General features: G+C 39.1%; 1 protein-coding gene and 1 long non-coding RNA gene across 9 annotated transcripts; both read left to right on the plus strand.

Annotated features, from left to right (window-relative positions):
* The first annotated feature begins 63 nt into the window (after positions 1 to 63).
* Positions 64 to 10,210, plus strand: DCAF16 (DDB1 and CUL4 associated factor 16). Of its 8 annotated transcripts, none has more exons than XM_045182956.2 (4): positions 64 to 282; positions 1,841 to 1,918; positions 3,228 to 3,319; positions 7,098 to 10,210. In XM_045182956.2, exon 4 carries the CDS (start codon positions 7,728 to 7,730, stop codon positions 8,376 to 8,378), a length of 651 nt encoding a protein of 216 aa, XP_045038891.1. In that variant the 5' UTR covers positions 64 to 282; positions 1,841 to 1,918; positions 3,228 to 3,319; positions 7,098 to 7,727; the 3' UTR covers positions 8,379 to 10,210. The 8 variants fall into 8 exon arrangements, with proteins under 8 accessions (XP_045038891.1, XP_024429656.1, XP_024429653.1 ...); XM_024573888.3 differs by having other exon boundaries at positions 7,113 to 10,210; XM_045182959.2 differs by lacking the exon at positions 64 to 282 and adding an exon at positions 318 to 1,115 and having other exon boundaries at positions 7,113 to 10,210.
* A 1,444-nt stretch (positions 10,211 to 11,654) lies between these two features.
* Positions 11,655 to 18,507, plus strand: LOC128780777 (uncharacterized). Its single transcript, XR_008426782.2, has 3 exons — positions 11,655 to 14,904; positions 16,792 to 16,962; positions 17,412 to 18,507. It is a non-coding gene; the product is annotated as an uncharacterized lncRNA (long non-coding RNA).
* The last annotated feature ends 1,281 nt before the right edge of the window (positions 18,508 to 19,788 follow it).

Consider the following 19,788-nt stretch of genomic DNA (forward strand, 5'->3'; position numbering starts at 1 on the left):
ACCGCGAGAGTTCCGCGATAGCGCCCGGACGCGAGAGCGGGAAGAAATAGATCCACCCACCTCAAACGCAGAGGTCTGGACGCATGCGCTTAGAGTTTAGCCAGCCGTTTTCCGGTGAGAAGTGGTATTTCTAAGAGGAGGGGGTCGCTGGCTTGCCCGGAAGTGGTCGCGGCTGAGGAGGCGGACGGAGTGGCGGTGTGGCGCTCGGGACGGAGTGGCGTTAGGCCTAGTCTGGTCGCGCAGCTAGGCGTGAGGCGAGAAAGGAAAAAGGATCCTCCGTGGGTGAGAACAGGGGATCTGCTGAGGGGAGTATCCCTGCTCCTGCTGAAGGGGAGGAGGGGCTTGTGTGGAGAGCCTTCGAGAAGGGAAAGACGAGGAGTACTGGAGGGCAAGGCCGCGGCCTGGCTCCGGCTCGGAAGGGCGACGTGGAGGGGTCCGCCGAGCGCGCCGTCCCACGGTCGGCTGCTGCCTGTTTGAGCCCTGGGCCCTCGGTAGAGGAAGGAGGCGTCCGGGGGAGGCCGGCCGGGGCGGCTGCGGAGAGAGGCGCCGTGTAATTTAGATACCCCCTTACTTGAGGGGCGCCGGCTCTCGGGGCCTGGCTTACAAAGGTGCACGACGGCGGTGTGCTCCACGGAGAGGAACGAGAGAACGGCAGTGTTCAGGGTAGTGGGCAAGACGAAGAAGTTGCGAGGGCCTTCGAGCAGAAACTGAGCCTAAACTTTTTCTTTTTACGGGATTCTGTGAGATCAAAATGAACCAGCGAAAGAAATAGAAGATAACAGAGCCTCCCGTACCTCTTTTTCCTTTAAAATCCCCTTCCCTCCCCAGTAGTAATGGACTTCCTGAGTTTACTGGTAGTTTTCATGTGTTAATGATATGTAAATGCATCTCTGAATAAGTACACTGTATCGCTTTCGTATTCTAATGTGACTTTGAATATGCCATTTCCTTTTTGCAATCAATACTGTTTTTAAGGTTTATTCACATTGCTACCTGCATAGTAATAACTTCTCTCTGGACGCTTAACAGCGCTCTGCCGGGCGCTGGTCTGAGCAATTTACTTCATTTAAACCTTACAAACAAGCCCTGCGAGGTAACTTCTATTTCCTTTTAAGGTGAGGATACTGAGGCACAGGTTGCTGTATTATCATATTGCATGACTGTGCCATAATTTATTCATCCCTTTTCTTGCTTCCTCTTCCTAATTCCCGGCACATTATAGGTATTGAAACGACAAAGTAATGAATATGAAAGCATTGGGGTTGCCCATGATTTTAAAATTTATCAAAATGTCTAATTTCTGGAAAAACATTTTAGCTTAATCAGTTGGAGCAAAAGTGTAGAGGCTTCACAATGCATGGAGTATACTGATGACACTTAGAATGTCACTATAGCTAAAATGTATTGCAATAGAATGCCTGGAGAGGTGTGGTGAAGAAACCTAGAAAGGACGTTCGTTTTTTAACCAAGTATATCCAGAATATCGTTTGAACACGTTATCAACATAAATAATAAGTTACATTTTTCCCCAAGTCTTTGAAATTGGGTATTTTACACTAACCACAGTGCAGGTCCTCAGTAGACGTAGGCCAAGTGGCTACAGTATTGGATTGTACAGAACTCTTACGTTGAGAACCTCTGTGTGTACCATTTGTGTTTTTTTTTTTTTTAATGTAAAGTCTCATGGTAAACTAAAAATTAGAACAAACTAATATTTGGAGCATTTTCTTATTTTGTGGCCTTTAATTGCTTGGCTCTCTTTATGCCTTAGATGTCTACTACCTTTGTTTTGTTTGGCTGTGAAGTTTCTAACAATATTATTTTCTTTACTGTGTTTTAGTTGGCTGTCTCACTGCAAATCAGATGACTTCATACAGTTTTGTCAGTTACTGAAGGATGAGGCATCTGGCCACCAGAGGTCAGCCTAACTATATTTTAATTAGTTTTGTTGTTGTTTTTTTTAAGGATTAGTAATTTTTTTTGTTCGGTATTTTTTGAACATTATAATCTGGAAATTTTTTTAAAGATTGCAAAATGAAAAGATAACCTTTTCAGTGAGAGAATTTGCAAGCCATATATCCCAAAGGGGGTTAATATCCAAAATATGTAAGAAACTCATACAACTCAATATCAAAAAAAAAAAAAAGTTTTTAACACAAACAAAGGACCTGAAGAGATGTTTTTCCAAAGAAGACATGTTAATGGCCAACAGGCACATGAAAAGGTGCTCAACATCACTAATGATCAAGGAAATGCAAGTCAAAACCACACTAAGAAAACCCCTCACACCGGCTAGGGTGACTATTATTAAAAAGTCAAAAGAAAAATGTTGGCAAGGATGTGGAGAAAAGGGAAACCTTATACATGTTGGTGGGAATGTAAATTGATGCGGGCATTATAGAAAACAGTTGGCAGTTCCTCAGAAAATTAAAAGTGGAATTACCATATGATCCAGCATTCTCACTTCTGGAGATACAGTCAAAGGAAATAAAGTCACCATCTCAAATATACATCTGTATTCCCACGTTTATTTCAGCATTATTCACAATAGCCAACCTATGGAAACAGCCTAAGTGTCCAACAATGGATAAAAATGGGAGATACTCACATACACAAGGGGATATGCAGTCTTGTAGAAAGAAGGGAATCCCACGATATGCAACATGGGTCAACTGGGAGGACATTCTGCTAAATGAAATAAAGCAGACACAGTAAGACAAGTACTTCGTGATCCCACTTACATGTGGAATATAGAAACATTAAACTCAGTAACAGAATAGGATGGAAGTTTCCAGTACCTTGGGGGGGTGGTGGAAGAAGTGGGAAGATGCTGGTCAAAGGTTAACATCCAGTTACGAGTAAGTTCTGGAGACTTAATGTACATCATGTTAACTATAGTTATTAGTGTGTTCTTGAAATTTGTTAAGATAACAAAACTAAAGAATTTGTATCGTAAGGCTGTTCTGAAATTACAGAAAAATTCTTTTTCTGTAATTTATACATGGGCAAGGTAAATTATACATGGGAGTATATAGAGTAGGTGTGGTTAATTCAGTTTTGCCATGGGAAAACTATGCACATGGAATGTAAAGGAATAACAGTGATGGTCTCACTCTAGCATTTGTATATGCCTAAAAAGAGACCTTGTCTTACTTCTTAAGCAGAGTGCGCCTTTTAAGCATGCTTTGAATAATACAGCACCTGAAATATACTCAATAATCTTGCAGATGGAATTTGGTTGAAATGAGAATAGTAAAAACGTAAGAGGACAGACGAATTAAAAGGCAACGGCTTCTCCTGTCTCAATAAAATACTTATGGTATGTTTTGAATTTTCATTTTCAGATTGAACTAGGTAATATTATAAACTTCAGAGTATTTGCATTCATGTTTCTTATTGAAGGTGAAGTTATAAGCAGTTCCCTTTATATTGCTTTAGTAGCATCATCTTTATTGATTCTGCTTTAAAACATTGTTCAATATATCTTTGTACAACATATTACCAAGTCAGTTGAATATAATTTGGGAATTTTTTGTCTCCCTCACATAAAAAGTAGAACATACTTATATAGTTACAGCAGGCCTTCATCATTCCCTCATTAATTTTTTCAAAAAACTTGCAAAGCCCCTGATGTGTGCCAGGCACAACTAGGACCTGAATTAGATAAAAAGACGGCCTAGAAGCTAGAGAAGTACTATTCTTCAGAGGAATATTACTGACGTGAGCCATACCATATGACATTACTACAAACTCATTGTGTAGTTGAAACTGAAGATGTTTACTGACTTTAATTTGGAAATCACTCCCACAAAATGGCATAAATATAATTTGATTTGATATTTTGGATTTTGCTTTTTCATTTAGAGCTATGCCTTCAGTCCAGACATACTGCAGTGTATACTTCCAATGTACTCCTACCACATTTTACCTATCAACCCCTCCAGTGATGGAAACCTAGAATGCTTCTAATTCCTTACCATTAAAGGTGAAGAAGCATGAGAATACATGTTGGTGTTATGAGAATTACTTTGCTATGTATATACCCAATAGTAGAACTGCCGGATCATGAGATGTGCAAATAGTTTGGCTAAGCAGTGCTGCCAGTTGCTCTTCAGAAAGGTCTATAATCACTGGTTCCTAAAGGGGTTCCCTTAGCCTCTGCACTAACACTGGGCATTGTCTAGCTCTCTAATTTTTTACCAAACTAATGGACTAATATCACTTTATTCACAATTAATGGCTTGTGGCTTTTCCCTCCTGTAAGTCGGATAATTTTGTCCTTTCCCTATTTCTTTATTGAGGTTGCTACATTTTGTTGTTGATTTGTAAACTTTGTCCCTGATATCTCTAGTTAAGTCAAGAAATGATTCATTTTGATGTGATTGAATTCATTGTTTTTTGGTATTGTGATTTACCTTGTGAAAAGTATTTGTGTAATGCATTTTCTAGTCAGTATTTCTGGTATAGAAGTTAAGAGGGTTCAGATTCCTGGCTCTTACCAGTAGATGTGTGACCTTGGGCACATAGTGTAAGCCTTGTGTAAGTGGGGACAATAAAAGTACCTGTGTCATAGGGTTTGTAGGAGAATTTAAAATGAGTTAACATTTATGCAGTTTCTAGAATAGTACTTGGCAAGTAGTAAACATTGTATAAATAAATTAATGAATATGTAGGTGATTAATCTCAGATCAGAAACTTTGTTGAGCTCTCTCATTAGCTCTACTAGTTTACATGTCAGTCTCTCCTTAAATTGGATGACCATATCATTTGTAAATTAATCACTTTATTTCTTTTTTTCCAGTTCTTACACCTGTCATTCGTTATTTTATTATGACATTGAATAGAACTTTTGGTTCTTTGTCAGTATCAATCATCATAGTCATCCTTACCTAATCTCATTTTTTAAGGGAGTATATCTAAAGGTTCTCATTCAGGATAATACTTTCTGAAATTTTTGGCTGATAACCCTTACCAAGTTGAGAAAGTGGCTTTCTTTTTTTTTTTTTTGCTTTATTTCATTACTGGGGTGACATATATAGAAATATTCTGAAGTTGAGATATTCTCGCTTTCCTGAGATAAGCTCTACCTGATTATAACATTTTTCTTTTCTTTAATACACTGCTAGTCTTTTTGGGTAATATTTGGAATTTTTGCAAGTGAAATGAGCCTACACTTTTGTTATTTGGTTCATACTTAGATTTGGAATTCTTTATTATTCGCATAAAAGGAGATCTACTCAGTTTATATAAATTTTCATTTTTCTGGAAAAGCTTATAAAATAGCATGAATTTTTTAGGAATTAGTGGAACTCACTTATAAAACCATAGAGGCCTGGTGTTTTTAATAGGAGGTTGTTACCTTTTCATTTTCTTTAATACTTTCTAGTCAGTTCTGTTGAAATTATCTGTTTCTTCCTGTGTGTACTTTAGTATTTTATATTCTAGAATTTAGTCATTTCATCTGGATTTTCACATTCTAGCATGTATTTGTCATATTTATTTTAATCTGTTATTTTTAAATCTTGATAAATCACATCAGTTTTGTTTTTTTAATTTATATTTTCAGAATATATTTTGACTTTATCAATCTTCTCCTACTATTTTATATACTGTTTCATTTTTGCCTTTATTATTTCCTTCCTGCTTTTTTGCTATTGCTCTTTTCTGTTATCTTGAATTGAATTCTTAACTTGTGGATATTTAAATTTCCTTGTATTCAAAGCTATAAATTTCTTTTAGGTACTAGTTTGGTCATGTCCCACAAATTATGCTTTGTGGTTCGTTTATATCATTACTCGGTTTTAATATTTCTTCATATCCTTTGTAATTTCCATTTTAACCTATGGGTTATGTAGGTCCCAACATAGGATTACTTTTAACTAACATTTAATATCTACTTTTATTGCATTGTGGTCAGACTTTTTATTCTGAATGAAGTACCCTTTGGAATCTACTTATACTTTATACCCTAATGCATGATCTATTTGTGTGTGCATGCACTCAGATGTCTATTGTTTGGTATAGAGTTCTGTTTACTTAAATAATACCCAAAGTATATTAATATTTTAACTGTTTTTTAAACTTTTTGTATCCTTGTATTTCTCCCCTCGATTCTATCAGTTGTTATTCAAGAACTTTTGAGTAGGTTTTCAGGTGCATATATCATAAGTACAGCAGGTCTTCAAATAATATCATCTTGATCAACATTACTTTGTTACAACATTGATGAGATGCCTTAAGAACCTAACTCTTGTTTATATCAAGTAGCCTAGGGTAACATCATTTAGTTGAATGTTCAGAGCCTATTAATGACATTAAGTGAGGATTTAAATGTATGTCACTTTATTCAGTTGCTTTTACCAGTATCATCGTCCATCTTTGTCCTGTATAATTTTTGACATAAGACTTTGTTGTATATTAAGATTGCTGTCTCGGCTTTATTTGGGTCCACAGTGGCCTGATACATCGTTTTTATCCTTTTATTTTTGATCTTTCTGTGTCTTTTTGCTTTAAAATGTCTTTTGTTAGCAGTATATTATTGAATCTTGTTTTTTAATCCAGTCTGAGTGTCTGCCTTTTAATTTTGAGTTCAACCTATTTACATTCAGTGTAATTCCTACTGTATTAAGATTTATCTCATATCTGTAGAGTATGATCATATGACCCCAACTCTGGGCCCCAGCAAGAGTCCTCTGATATCTAGCAACTCTACAAGCAGGACAGGTCTCCAAAAACTAATCCCACCAAGCACATCTACAAGTAAAAAGATATGTATAAAAGAATTTTTATAGCTCTCTATTTGGAGGTTTGGACATATGGGATCTGCTTTTGCAGAAGTAGTTTTCTGGGCTAGAACTGCATATTTAAAAACAAAGTGGCCCGCAGATATGTACCAACAGATGATTAAAATGATCCCAGGCTCACCTTCCCAATTGTGATTTTAGGAGTCATTCCCAATAGGAAAATCTGCCTAAGCCTATGAGATAGAGAGGGGAGAGCCAAGAAGGCTTTGTTCAGCATCCATGTTCTTGGGTACTTGTAGTTAGATGGACTATAATGTTACCTAGTGCTTTCAGGCTTTAATGTCATGTGTCTAGTCTTCTCATTCACAGGTCAAGGCTATCTTTCCAGATAGTCCAACAGCTAAGTCACCGGTTTCCAGGGGCTTTTGCACCACCTATGGAAAACATCAGATCCGTGCGCACCAGATGTTCTCTACAGCTCATCCCACCATCACTCTGCACGTAATCTGCCGCACCAGCAGACTCTGAAGGCAGCCGCTGAGTTTCTTCTTACTGTCAAGTAGATATAATACCCTGGCAACAAAACAGAGGACACAAGTGTCTCTTCACAGTGTCACAACCAGTTGAAACCACGCTAAGAAAATCAGTTTGCCTAGATGAGGACCCTTTCTCTTCTTGGGTAGCCAGGATTTAAAGGAGAGACTGTGCTGCTGGTAAGTGACTTAACACTTTTACACACTGAACTGCTCCTGAGAACTGAGATGTCTTCTTTATAAGTGAAGAAAGTACAACATGATCTTGAAGAACTGCACAGTGGTGCAAGCCTGAGGCATACTGTGCATGTAACGGACTCAAAAACAGGCAAGTTAATCTTGTTGAGAGGATTTTTCATCTTTTGTTTATGTTTGCCTGTGTTAGTCAGTGTTTTGCTGGCTTAAATTGTTACCTTTCTCTGGTTCTGGTTCCTTCTCCTGTTCTGTTCTAATGGGTCCCAGAAATCCCTCTCCTGACCCCTTATCAGAATCAGAAAGTGAGGAAGAAGAAAATGCTAACTACCTAAATGATAGTTCTGGGGAAGAGTGGGATTCCTCGGAAGAAGAGGACCCTGTGGTGCCCAACCTAACACCTCTTGAGAGTCTTGCCTGGCAGGTTAAGTGCCTTTTAAAATATTCAACAACTTGGAAACCTTTAAATCCTAATTCCTGGTTATATCATGCTAAACTCTTAGATCCAAGCACACCGGTCCATATACTTCGCGAGATAGGTCTGAGACTCTCCCATTGCTCCCACTGTGTACCCAAATTGGAACCAATTCCTGAATGGCCACCCCTGGCTTCTTGTGGGGTCCCACCTTTTCAAAAGCCCCTGACAAGTCCCAGCCGGCTTTCTAGAGATCATGCCACACTGAATGGAGCACTGCAATTTGCCACCAAACAGTTAAGCCGAACCTTGAGTAGAGCCACTCCCATAACTGAATACCTGAAACAGATCCCTAATTCATGTGTTTCTGGTTGTTGCTGTGGCTGGTTAACTAAAACGGTTAAGGAAACAACCCGCACTGAACCGATCAACACCACTTACTCTTATACTGACTTCCAAAAGGCAGTTAACAAGCTCTTGACTGCGTCACTATAACGATCCACCATTTGTTCTGATATCGCTCATGTTGCTAAATGAGAAAGCAGTACAAAGTTACACAGCTCAGAGTTGAGAAAGGAGTGCCTCCTCAACCAAACTGCCCTGTCCTGACAAGCCCAGTATACCAAGTACTGGATATATATCCAAGAGGCCCATAACTCAGCTGCAGAGAATGTGCATCATGAGCTTTCCCTTTGATAGACCCTGTGGATAAAATGAGAACTTCAATGGAAAATTAGTCAAAAGGTACCACATTGCAAAAGATACGTTATTCTCTACATTCTGTTGTCCCCCCATTTACTCTGCCTATTTGAATGGACTCCAACTAGATATCTAATTATTAATGGGAAGGAAAAGATAGGCTACTACCCCTTTTGTTACCCATCCTTCACAACAGCTATAGTAGAGAGTAGAAAGTCAGCTACTCCCAATCACACCTGCCTGAGCATGAGTCTTTTATGACATACATTTTTAGGGACGTAGTTGAATTTAAATAAGTAGACAAAAGAAAATGGTGGGAATATGATTCATCTCCTAGCTTTTATATGGATAGGTTGTACGTGTGGCACACACTTCAGGGGTTCCTGAAGTGAAGAAACTTCACTATTTGGGGGAAGAAAGTGAAGTTTCAAACCTATATAGCCTATTGCTCCAGACCTATTATAGTACCTGCAGTTAGAGTTTAAATATTTTACAAGTTCCCCTCAGGCTCTCTGTAGCTAAGTTGACCTGTAAGATGGTACCTGGGGATTGAACAGACACTTTTTCTATAGGGAATATATTTCCTGCATCTTAGTACCCAGACTTTAGTCAAGAGGAAATAAAACACATTCCAAAAGACCAAAGGGAAAGGATTATTAAGAGAGCATTTATGTTTTCGATCCTAACTGCCGGATTAAGGTCTTCGGTCGGTCTGTTTCCTGGAGCAGTACTTCATGCACTTTCCCCATCCACTGCAAACTTTCCAGGATACCTTCTACTTTAAAGAACCTTACTACAGAAAACCTCAGCCTAATACAATCTGAAGTTAGTTTTTTAGTATCACTGTTTTTCTACTTCGCTTTAGGTATATCTGAACAAGTGTATGTACTGTTGTAAATGAATCTTGCAGTGTTTATTTAGTTGAGTCAAAATGTAGAAGTCAACATAAAATGCATGAGACCATTAAATCTTTTCACACACCTTCAATAAAGAGTGAAACCTGTGTATGATCCTGGTTAACAGGGCATCTAAAGGATTCAGAAAATAGATTGCTAAAGATGTATTATACACCCCCTTTAGTTTTGCTTTTTCCTCTTCTCCATAACTAAGTGCTGTGTACAATGTGGCATCAAAAATTGAAGCATTAATGGAATCACAAGTTTTCAAATGTGTAGCAACTTTAAGAAGAGAGAAGAATGTTTATAACCTAATGAGTATTTCTGCTGAGCCTTAGTTGTCTTAAGGGAAAAACAAGGAGGGAATTCTAGTAGGTAGAAAAAATACTTGTTAGTGGAAAGTTACTGAACTGAAACATATTATATACTGTTAGTGTAACTGAATGTATCAAACTGTTTTCTGTGTAGCTGTTTTCTGTGAAACTGGCTTTTAAAATGTTACACCTGTTTCTTTTAAGGGGGAGGTGGGGAAGATAGGTCAAAAAAATTAAAATATGTTGATGTTTATGTAACCATAATATGTTCCTTTTTCTGTGTATGTGTGCACGAGTGTGTGTGTGCGCATTTATGTGTGTAAAAATGCCTTCCTCATAAACACATTTTTCCTATTCATTCCTCAAGGAAGCCTTTCCCCAGCTTTGCGGTTGAATAAACCAACAGCTTTGTACATACTGAACAGAGTATGGTCATTTATTCTCAACTCTAATACATAGATCTTGCTTGGCTTAAGGCATTCAACATTCCCTAAGTGCTGAATGAAGTCAATAGATAGAACACCTGTATCTATACAGTGTCTCTGATTAGTGGTGACTTTGCAGCTCTAGAAAAGAAACATACTTGAAGATAATGTGAGGTGTTGTCAGGACCCAAATTTGAACCCATTTGTTTACATTTTAAGTAATTCCAGGTTGCACAAAAGGATAGGCACCTGAATAAGCCTTAAGCCTTCACTTCTTAAGTGCCGTGGATGTGGGGTTAGGGGTGAATTTACCACTTTAATACTCACCCTACAAGGGCCTTTGGTTAAATGCAGTCACCGTAATTAGAATAAAGAAGGGTACATTTATTTTGTATGGGAATATTCATCAAAGGACTTAGGAAACAGGATTTCTAAACCAATGGCCATTAATGTTATTTAAAAGTAGTCTCAGTGCAGATAGCAGCCTCTTTTTGTTGAAGCTATTCAAACACCTTGGGCCTGCAAGACCACAGTCATGTATTTTAAACCCATCACCTAAGAAAACTATGTTGCAGGAGGTCAGCTTTAGGGGGTTATTTTCTGGAGCTCCTATCAACTGTCCACGTTAAGAAATTAATGAAAACTTTTTGATATTAGAATAGATCTTTAGTACAATTTAGGGACTTTAGAAGTCACTTGGGTTATTTCGTTTAGTATATTTTTATTGATTATGCAATTACAGTTGTCCCGATTTTTTCCCCTTTCCCCCCTCTGCCCTGTACCCACCTTCCCTCCAGCAATTTCCCACACTCCTTAGTTCGTGTCCATGGGTCGTACTGACACTCCAACATCTTTAATGATGATTCTCTAATTTTGGCTCCAGTGTTAGAGAACTCGGTGTCTTTCTAAGCAGCCCATTAGTTTTAAATCTCATTAGAAATTCAGTCATTCATTTGGTAACATTAGGGAATGCCTCCTATAATCCAGACACTGGGATTGCAAAATATACTACACATAAGAAATTAGTTTTAAAATATAATTAAACCAAGATAAATTACCCCAAAGCTTTGGGCCATTGATACCATTTTTGCTCTCTGGTTACATTAAATAAGGCTAATCCTCATCGTGGCCCTTAAGTATTTGAAAGTGGGGCAGCCTTCCAAATGTACTGTAAATGCACATGGAAGGCACACTCCAACCACACAGAAATTTGGCCAAGTAAGTAAGTAGAGAAAATAAATAGGTATTTTGTACACACATTTAAGTTGTGTATGCTAAGTTCATAAGGCAATGGTGTACAAAGAATAGGGCTGAAAATACTTTACTCATGGTTGGGGTAATATATATATTACATTATATATATATATATATAAAATGACTTCATAAGACAACTTTGTAGAAGCTACTGGAATAAGTCCACCAATGGGGAATATCCATTCATTTGAGGGAGCTATACTAGGTGACACAGCTACTAGGTATATTCTGTGTCAAGTTGCTGTGACCAAAAGGAAGATACGGTGTATCTTCGCCAGTTTAACAAAACTTAGTTAATGGCAATGTGTATGAGTCTAATCACAATACAGTCCTCTGTGGTCTTTAATTGGTGGCACTGGGGGGTTATGTAAAAGCTTCAGAAGTGAAACCAAGAATGTGGAAAAAAAGATAACAATAGTAATTTGACACTTGCTAGCTACCCAGCTCCTGTTAGCTGTGAAAGCTGTGACTAGCTCTTCTCAATGAGATATGGGAAAGGAATGCCTGGTTTAAAAATAAAGTGGTGTGGCACGTAGGCAGTTACCAGAGTTATTGGTTGTAAACAGCATACAGTTAGCTGTTAAAATATAAGCAACAGTTTAGGATTGGATTATAAAACAGTAAGGTGACTGACGTTTGGGCATTTTATTTGAGAAGACATAGTTGACCCCAACCCATGACATGAAAATCCCTGGAGTAACTTGGAAAGTGATGTCCTATTCCCTGGAGTAGGACATAATCAGTAATCATCCAGGAGACTCGGGATCCGCATCAGCCAAGCAAAATTAAAACTGAGTTCTTAGTATACACAGAGACCAAGCCAGTGTGGTGTCAAATTAGATTTCAACAGAAACCAGGTGGAAGAGTCTTTGCGATTTGCAAATTAAGGAGCTGATAATGTCTTCTTTTGGGGGACAGGGGTATGTTTAAGTTAACTGCTAAGCTCTTGCTTAATGTTGTATTTCTAGCCGTAGTGTCATCTGTGGAAACTGATGCTCCAATATATCAACTAGTGATCTATAATGTATTAATTAGGCAATGGTCTAGGAGAGCCTACGTCCTTTGGGAGGCACCCAAACAATTGGAACAGTCCAAGGGTGTGGCCATGTTCCATCAAAAAGACCCTGGATTGTTTCTATGACTGCACCTTGGGCAACCAGAATGAATTGGTAAGGTAGGAGAGTTCCAATGACACAAGAAGCCAACCACAACTGAGAGACACTAAATTCCTATATTTATTGAAAGCATTAATGGCCACAGCCTACGTATTCCATGGGGACTTACCTACCCCGAAGTGGTTGTAAGGTGTTGGCCCCTGGCTACCTGCCTGGTAGTAACAGAGTTTCCCAGTAGCTTCAATGCTTTGGTCCAGATCCCAGTTTCCTTCTTTGAATCCAGTTGGTTTTGTTTGTTTGTTTTCTTTTAATGTTGGTCTCTTTGTACTTACGACACATTGTTTCTTTAAATGTGTTGGGTTGCCAAATTTAGCAAAAATGCAACACCCAAATAAATTTCAGTTTCAGATAAACAATGAAAAATGGGACATACTTATACTAGAAATAATAATTCATTATTTTTCTGAAATTTAAATTTAACTGGCATCCTGTGTTTTATCTGGCAGCCCTATAAATAAATGTGTTGGTAGCCTTGATTCAGCTTGGGTTGTAGTCATGTCATTGTTCCCAGGAAAGTCTTCCTGTTGTGTGGTGTTTACTTACCTCCAAATACTTGATGGAGAGAGAAAGAGGCTAACACATAGTTGACACCATGGTTCATACATTGCAGAGAGATGGAGAAGGAAGACCAGTTAGGCTAAAAGGCTAAAATAATCACATAATGTTAATAAATTACATTAACATTTCCAGGCATTTTTATAATTTTATAAAGTGCTGTCTCAGTAATAGGTAGATTGTTTTCTTGTTTATGTGTGGTTTAAGCAGTTATTTTCTCCTTTACCAGGAAGGGAAAAATTAAGTATTTTTTAAAATTTAAATACTTGATAAGTTGTACAGTTCTGGCAGCTAGTCTTCATTGCAGGAAAGGTCCACAAATTGGAACACATTTTTTCCTTTAGAACCCCCAAAAGACTCAAGGATTTGAAGTAAAAGTTACCCTGGAAGGTGAGGGTGAGGAGCAAAGTTGGAAACAAGGGTATTATTTGAAAGTTTGTGCCCTCCTTTTGTAGCCAGGTGTCTGTCCCTCTTTCTAGCCAAAGATTGGAGGCTTAATATTTGGAGAAATTAAAACAAAGTCCCAGTTAGACTTAGTACTGGGGCTGGAGGAGAGTGGTAGTGAGGTGCTATACTGAAAACAGGGAGATTGAGAGAATGTGAGTCATCCGAACATTATGAGCCGTCCGTCCCTTTTGTCCATCCAGCTACGTCATCTGGCAGCCAGGCTTACACCCAGCCCTGTCCACCCCATCCAGAAAGATGAACAATTTAAAGTAAGTGGCCACTTGGTTATTTGTTACAGTGGAACCCAGAGACCACAAGGCCTGCTCATTCCTAACAGCTTTCAGTCACCTGAACTCACCATAAACTGATAGCCAAGAATCATTAGACATTTGAGGATAACTTCAACGAGGAAAGATGAATACCAAAATGAACCTGGAAAAAAAAAAAAAAACGGGAACTAATGCAGGAAACATAAAACTTGCAGGGAAGCTATAATATTCTCAGAAACATGGGAGAATATATTGCATCCATGAAGTAACAGGATGCCGTAAAAAAAAATCAGAAAATGAGAATGTTGGAAAAGTAGAAGAGCCAAAATTAAACATTCAATAGATGTGTTGGAAGATAAGCTGAAGAAATTTCAGAAAGAACAAAAAGGCAGAGATAAGGAAAGAACAAAAAGGGAAATTAGAAGATCAGAATGGGATTCAACATCTGATTAATAAGAGCCTCAAAATAAGAGAATAGAGAAAGGAGGTGAAGAGAGAAAACAAAATTAAAGAACATTTCCCCAAAATATAAGATGAGTCTCCTAAAATGATCCACTGAGTGTCCGGCACAATGAATTAAAACAAAAAAGCACATCATTATATTTCAGGATACTAGGTTTAAAGATCCTACAGGTTTCTAAAGGGGAAAACAAGGTTTACATAAAAGGATGTTTTCAGAATGGCATTTAGACTTCTTGGTAGCAACACGGGATGTTAGAAGACTGAAAGCAAGACCTTCCAATGTAAGGGGAAAAATTAATTCTAACCTACAATCTATACCCAGACAATCCAACCAAGTATGGGGCTAAAATAAATTTAGACTTGTCTCAAAATTTTACCTTACCATGTACCCTTTCTTAGGAGGCTACTGGAGGATGTGCTTCAACAAAACAAAGGAGTAATCTGTGCAAGAAGGCACGGGATCCTGAAAACATATCTCACAAAGGAGCGCAATGAAGGAAAGTCCTGGGATGACAACTGTGTCAAGTAAGTAGGATGGGGGTTTCAGGAAATAAGGCTCTAGAAAACGTGGGACAAAGTGAGTATATGGAAAATGTAAAGAAGAAGGAGACAGATGTTAGTAAATTAGGGAAAAAGAATAAGATAATTACATAGGAAACTAGGTTAATAAAGTAAGACAATTAGAAGTACACCAAATACACATTTTTGGATGAGTGTCACTGTCACAAAAGTAAATCTGAAATTTTATTTTTTAAATGTCATTATTACAGTTTTAGCAGTCAGATTTAGTAGTCAAATTAAAAATATAGCACTATTGCAGTAATAGCAGCAATTTGATCCTTCAGGCATCATACTCCACAATTGGAACAGGTAATCACCTTCAATAAGATGTGTACTGTAGAAAATGTTTTCAGAAAACAAAATTATTCAATAATTTGTTTTGTAAAAGAAACTATGGTCTTTTGATTAGATGAATCTCAAAATCTTTGTCCCTGAATTTTTGTTTATAGAAATGATGCACAATTTACAGTAGTAATTTCAATAAGCTTTTCGTTTAAATTTTAGCCTTTGTGAGCTCAAAAGTGTAAGGAATTATCTACTTCTTTAAAAACAGTATTTTGAAATTTTATGGTTTTTCATCTTCCATACTGTTTTGCTATCAAGATATAGTTATATATCCAGTGACAGATCCATTATACCAGGAGTGTCAAACTCATTTTCACCAGGGGCCACAGCAGCCTTGCGGTTGCCTTCAAAGGGCCAGATGTAATTTCATCTCCTTAACAGTTAAGGAATAGTTACATTTATACAGTCCTAAAATTATTTTGGCCCTTTGAAGGCAACTGCAGGGCTGATGTGGCCCCCAGGGAAAATGAGTTTCACACCCCTGCATTATACGATCCTACATAACACTTTAGATTTTTTTCCGATGAGTTATGGTTGAGAGGTTTTTTTTGCCCTACTTTGTTTCTGTTACTATTACATATTCTCAGAATAAATTTTGACTTAATTGCAAAGGATTGTGTGGTGATGTGTTTTTTCTTTGTCATCAAATCCATTGAGTAAACCATGCCAGACCAATTTATCTATGTACCTTTTTTTAAACTAAGGGATAACATACTTACATTGAAATACATAAAGTACACTTGATGATTTTTACATATGTGTATACTTATATCAAGATGTATATACTCAGCCCTGACTGGTGTGGCTCAGTGGACTGAGCACTGGACTGTGAACCAAAGGGTCGCTGGTTCGATTTCTAGTCAGGGCACATGCCTGGGTTGTGGGCCAGGTCCCCAGTAGGGGGTGCACAAGAGGCAACCACACATTGATGTTTCCCTCCCTCTCTCCCTCCCACTCTCTAGAAATAAATAAATTCTTTTTTAAAAAAGAGATGTTTACATCCAGATCAAAGAACAAAATTTCTGATTCCCCCAGTATATTCCAATATGCAAATATTCTAGTGCCCCCAGTATATTTATTCTTCCCCCCAGAAATATCCACTCTTTTAAACATCAGTTCTGCTTGTTCTCAACTTCATGTGAATAGGATCGTGTATTGTTTTATGCTTGGCTTCTTTCATCAACGTAATATATGTGATTCATCCAGGTCTTTACATGTATCAGTGGTCCATATTTTTATTGCTGTATACTCTTCCATTGTGTGAATTCCATGCTATAATTCATTTATCCATTCAGCTGTTGGTGGCATTTGAGTTTTTCCATTTTAGGGCTTTTATACATAAAGCTGCCTTAACTACTCTTGTCCCTATGTTTTTGGTGGGTATGTGCGCTCATTCCTCTTGGGTATAATACCTAGGAGTCAAATTGCTGTGTCATGGGGTAGGTTATAATGCAAAAAAACATCAAGGGAACTGATGGAGCTTATTTGTACCTTGCATCAACGCAGGTTCTGGTACTATCCACAACAGCATCACTGAAGGATTGTTTAAAATGCCTTGCCCAGACCTGGCTGGTTTGGCTTAGCTGGTTGGAGTGTCGTCCTATAGACCAAAAGGTCATGGGTTTGATTCCTGGTCAGAGCACATAACCCAGGTTGCGGGTTTGATCACCAGTTGGGGTGCGTATGGAAAGGCAATCAATTGCCGTTTCTCATGTTGATATTCTAGATGACACTTAGATTTGTATTGCAGATACACCACAAATGATTTAAATTTAAAAAAGAAAAAAAAGCAGTGGTCAGTTCCAGAAAGGGAAATTAAGAAATGGCTTTGCTGAAATATTGATACTCATCCATACATAGATCATCCATATTACCAATATATAAGTTAAAAATGTTTGAGTTTCCCTGAGTACAGAGCACTCTATTGCTTTGTAAAAAGTGGAATTAAAAGCTCTAGTGCCTTCCATTCCTTTTTTGTGTGTTGGAGAGTTCTATTGTTTAATTGACTCTGAGCACCAGAAAAAGACTAGGAAGACAACAGTATCAAGCTGTCAGATTCATTCCCTGCCTGTTTACCCTAAGGTGAAGTCTAATGTTCTTTGCAAATGGGTTGTTAAATTTTTCAGGTGTTGGGAAGAACTACTTACTGACACAGATCTCATCCTGAAGCAGGGTGCAGCCAAGCGGAGGGCCCCAAGAAGGGATTTGTAATGGGGTCCAGGACTCGGGGTGTCCAGGAAATATTAGAAAAATGTGTATAGGATGTCCTCATCCCCACAGGCCTGAGCCAAGGGGGATGGGACACATGGAACAGGGCCATTCAGAGCTGTTTTGGGTAGCAAGAGCTTTGTAGCTAACCCCTGGCACAGTCATTTAACATATCTATAACCTTTAACTGGTTTCATGGATGTGTTAAGTAGCTGTGGCCATGCTTTGAGCCAGGGGGATGGGACCAAATTCCACCCAGGATGGGACTGGGAAGTAACTCCCCCTGGTTACAGGGCCTGCGTGAGAGCGTGGAGATGATTGGCTCCACGCCATGGGGCCATACCTGCCCAGACTTACTATGGCGGCCCAGTAAAGCTGGAAGAATACAGGGATGCTGGCAGGTGTAACTGACTGTAGGAGGAGTCAGAAATGGGGCTGCAAAGGAAGATGGGCGCTGGGATTTAAATCTAGGCCCGGCAGCCATAGGAAAGAAGAGACCACGCGGCTCCAAAGTAAATGGGGAGGACCACAAGGTTTTGGGGGAGAAGGAAGAGACCACGCGGCTCCAAAGTAAATGGGGAGGAGACCATTCGGCTCTGAAGGAAGGAGTGAACCACGAGGCTCTGAAGCAAGTAGATAGATAGAGGTCCATGTGATTCTGAAGTGGGGAAAAGGACCATGTGGTTCTGAAGGAGAGTAGAGAGGACCACGAGGTTTTGGAGTGCTTCTTCTTGCCACGCGGCTTAGGCAGCAGGAGAGACTTTGCAGCCATAGAAAAGGGGAGAAAGGACTCTTGCTGCTGGGCCATGAGAAGGTGCCGCATGGCTTTGGATTAGCTGGAGATTGCAGCAGCCACACAGCTGATGGTGCCGGGAGCCTGAATCATGGACTTCTACTTCTTTTCCTGAGACACGGTACCCCGGACTGGGCACAGGGAGAGGGAAGGACTGTGCATCTGTGGGTGTTCTAGAGGACTTTAGTATCTTATTGAAGACATTAGGCCATTACTCTAAGTCTGTGTAACTTTTAAATAAACAATTCCTTTCCTTTTCACCAGTCTCTGGCATTGAGAGATGTCTTTCCTCTGGCGGCGGGCATTTTGAACCTAGCAGGTGGGCGTGGGGGGAAGGAACCTCCAGAGACAGAAAGGCGGAATCCTTTCTGTAATAATTTATCGTGAAGGAACCACCCCCTCCCTCCTCTGCTCTGTAACAATCCCGCAAGATCTGCTGTTGAGGTTTCAGTATTCAAACACACATACACACGGACTATAGAAATCCGGTGGAGGAAAAGGGGCTACGTGGCCACTCTCCAAGTTAGAGAGAGACCCCTTCACCCCCGGCTGGACAGGCTTTATTGTTTTTCCAGGCCTCCTACATCAAAGGTGGTCCTCATTTATTATTCATAGGTTTGTTTGGGGTGGTTATCTTTGCAGACACAGGAGAGGAAGTCACTGAGTACATCAAAGGGGGATATTTGCAATGTAAAAGAAGAAATGGTCGAAAAGGCTTTGTCCCATACCTGGGGGGTCTAGCCCAGATTCTGGGAAGATAAAGATACTCAGTAAACATTTGCTTCCTCAATTCAGGGTGAGAGAGTTTTTTAGCAAGAGCAAGTCTCATAGCAGTCTGTACAATGCAGGCCTGATTTCCCACTGGAGAACTTATCCATGGACATGGGTCCTGCCCGCCTACTTCTCTCCCTACTGGTTTTCCAAGTGGGGGCTGAGCCACATTTCCCACGCTTGGAACGGTTCCCCACAACTTACTTCTGCCATTGACTGCTCTTAGCCCCTGTACTCGCCCTCTTTTCCCTGCTTCCCACCATTGTTACCATTAACAATTTTGGGTAGGAATATGAAAAAAAAAATGACTATCAATGCTAGTATTCCTGGACTTGCATTGTCCCCAAACTGTCCCCCAAACAATTTGTGGAGCTCATGGTGATCATATTACTGTTTGCTGTAAGCTGACTATAGTTCTGCCACAAAACATTTTACTCCAAACTGGCATGTTCCATGGTGTTATGTTGATGTAGCGTAGTCTCAGTGCAAATGTTGCTATGTTTTGTTTTTATTTTTCTCCTGGGGGATGAGAAGAAGCCTTGATACCAGGCTACCATTAATGAAGCCCCAGGACTAGTTAATGTGGGTTAGAATTATAATAAAGCATAGTGCCAGTTAAAGCTATGTGTTCATTTCTTGAATTGTTCATTCCAAAAAAGGGATGTTTCATAGAAAACTGTAGCTTTCAAAAATAAAGAGATATAAGTACTTCTTCACAGGAATGCAAAGCC

The sequence above is a fragment of the Desmodus rotundus genome, chromosome 4 (assembly GCF_022682495.2).
Source record: "Desmodus rotundus isolate HL8 chromosome 4, HLdesRot8A.1, whole genome shotgun sequence".
In the NCBI taxonomy this organism is placed as follows: Eukaryota; Metazoa; Chordata; class Mammalia; order Chiroptera; family Phyllostomidae; genus Desmodus; species Desmodus rotundus.

Coding starts and splice junctions, on each gene's coding strand:
- DCAF16 (XM_045182956.2), top strand. CDS start 7,728: ATGGGTCCCAGAAATCCCTCTCCTGACCCCTTATCAGAATCAGAAAGT.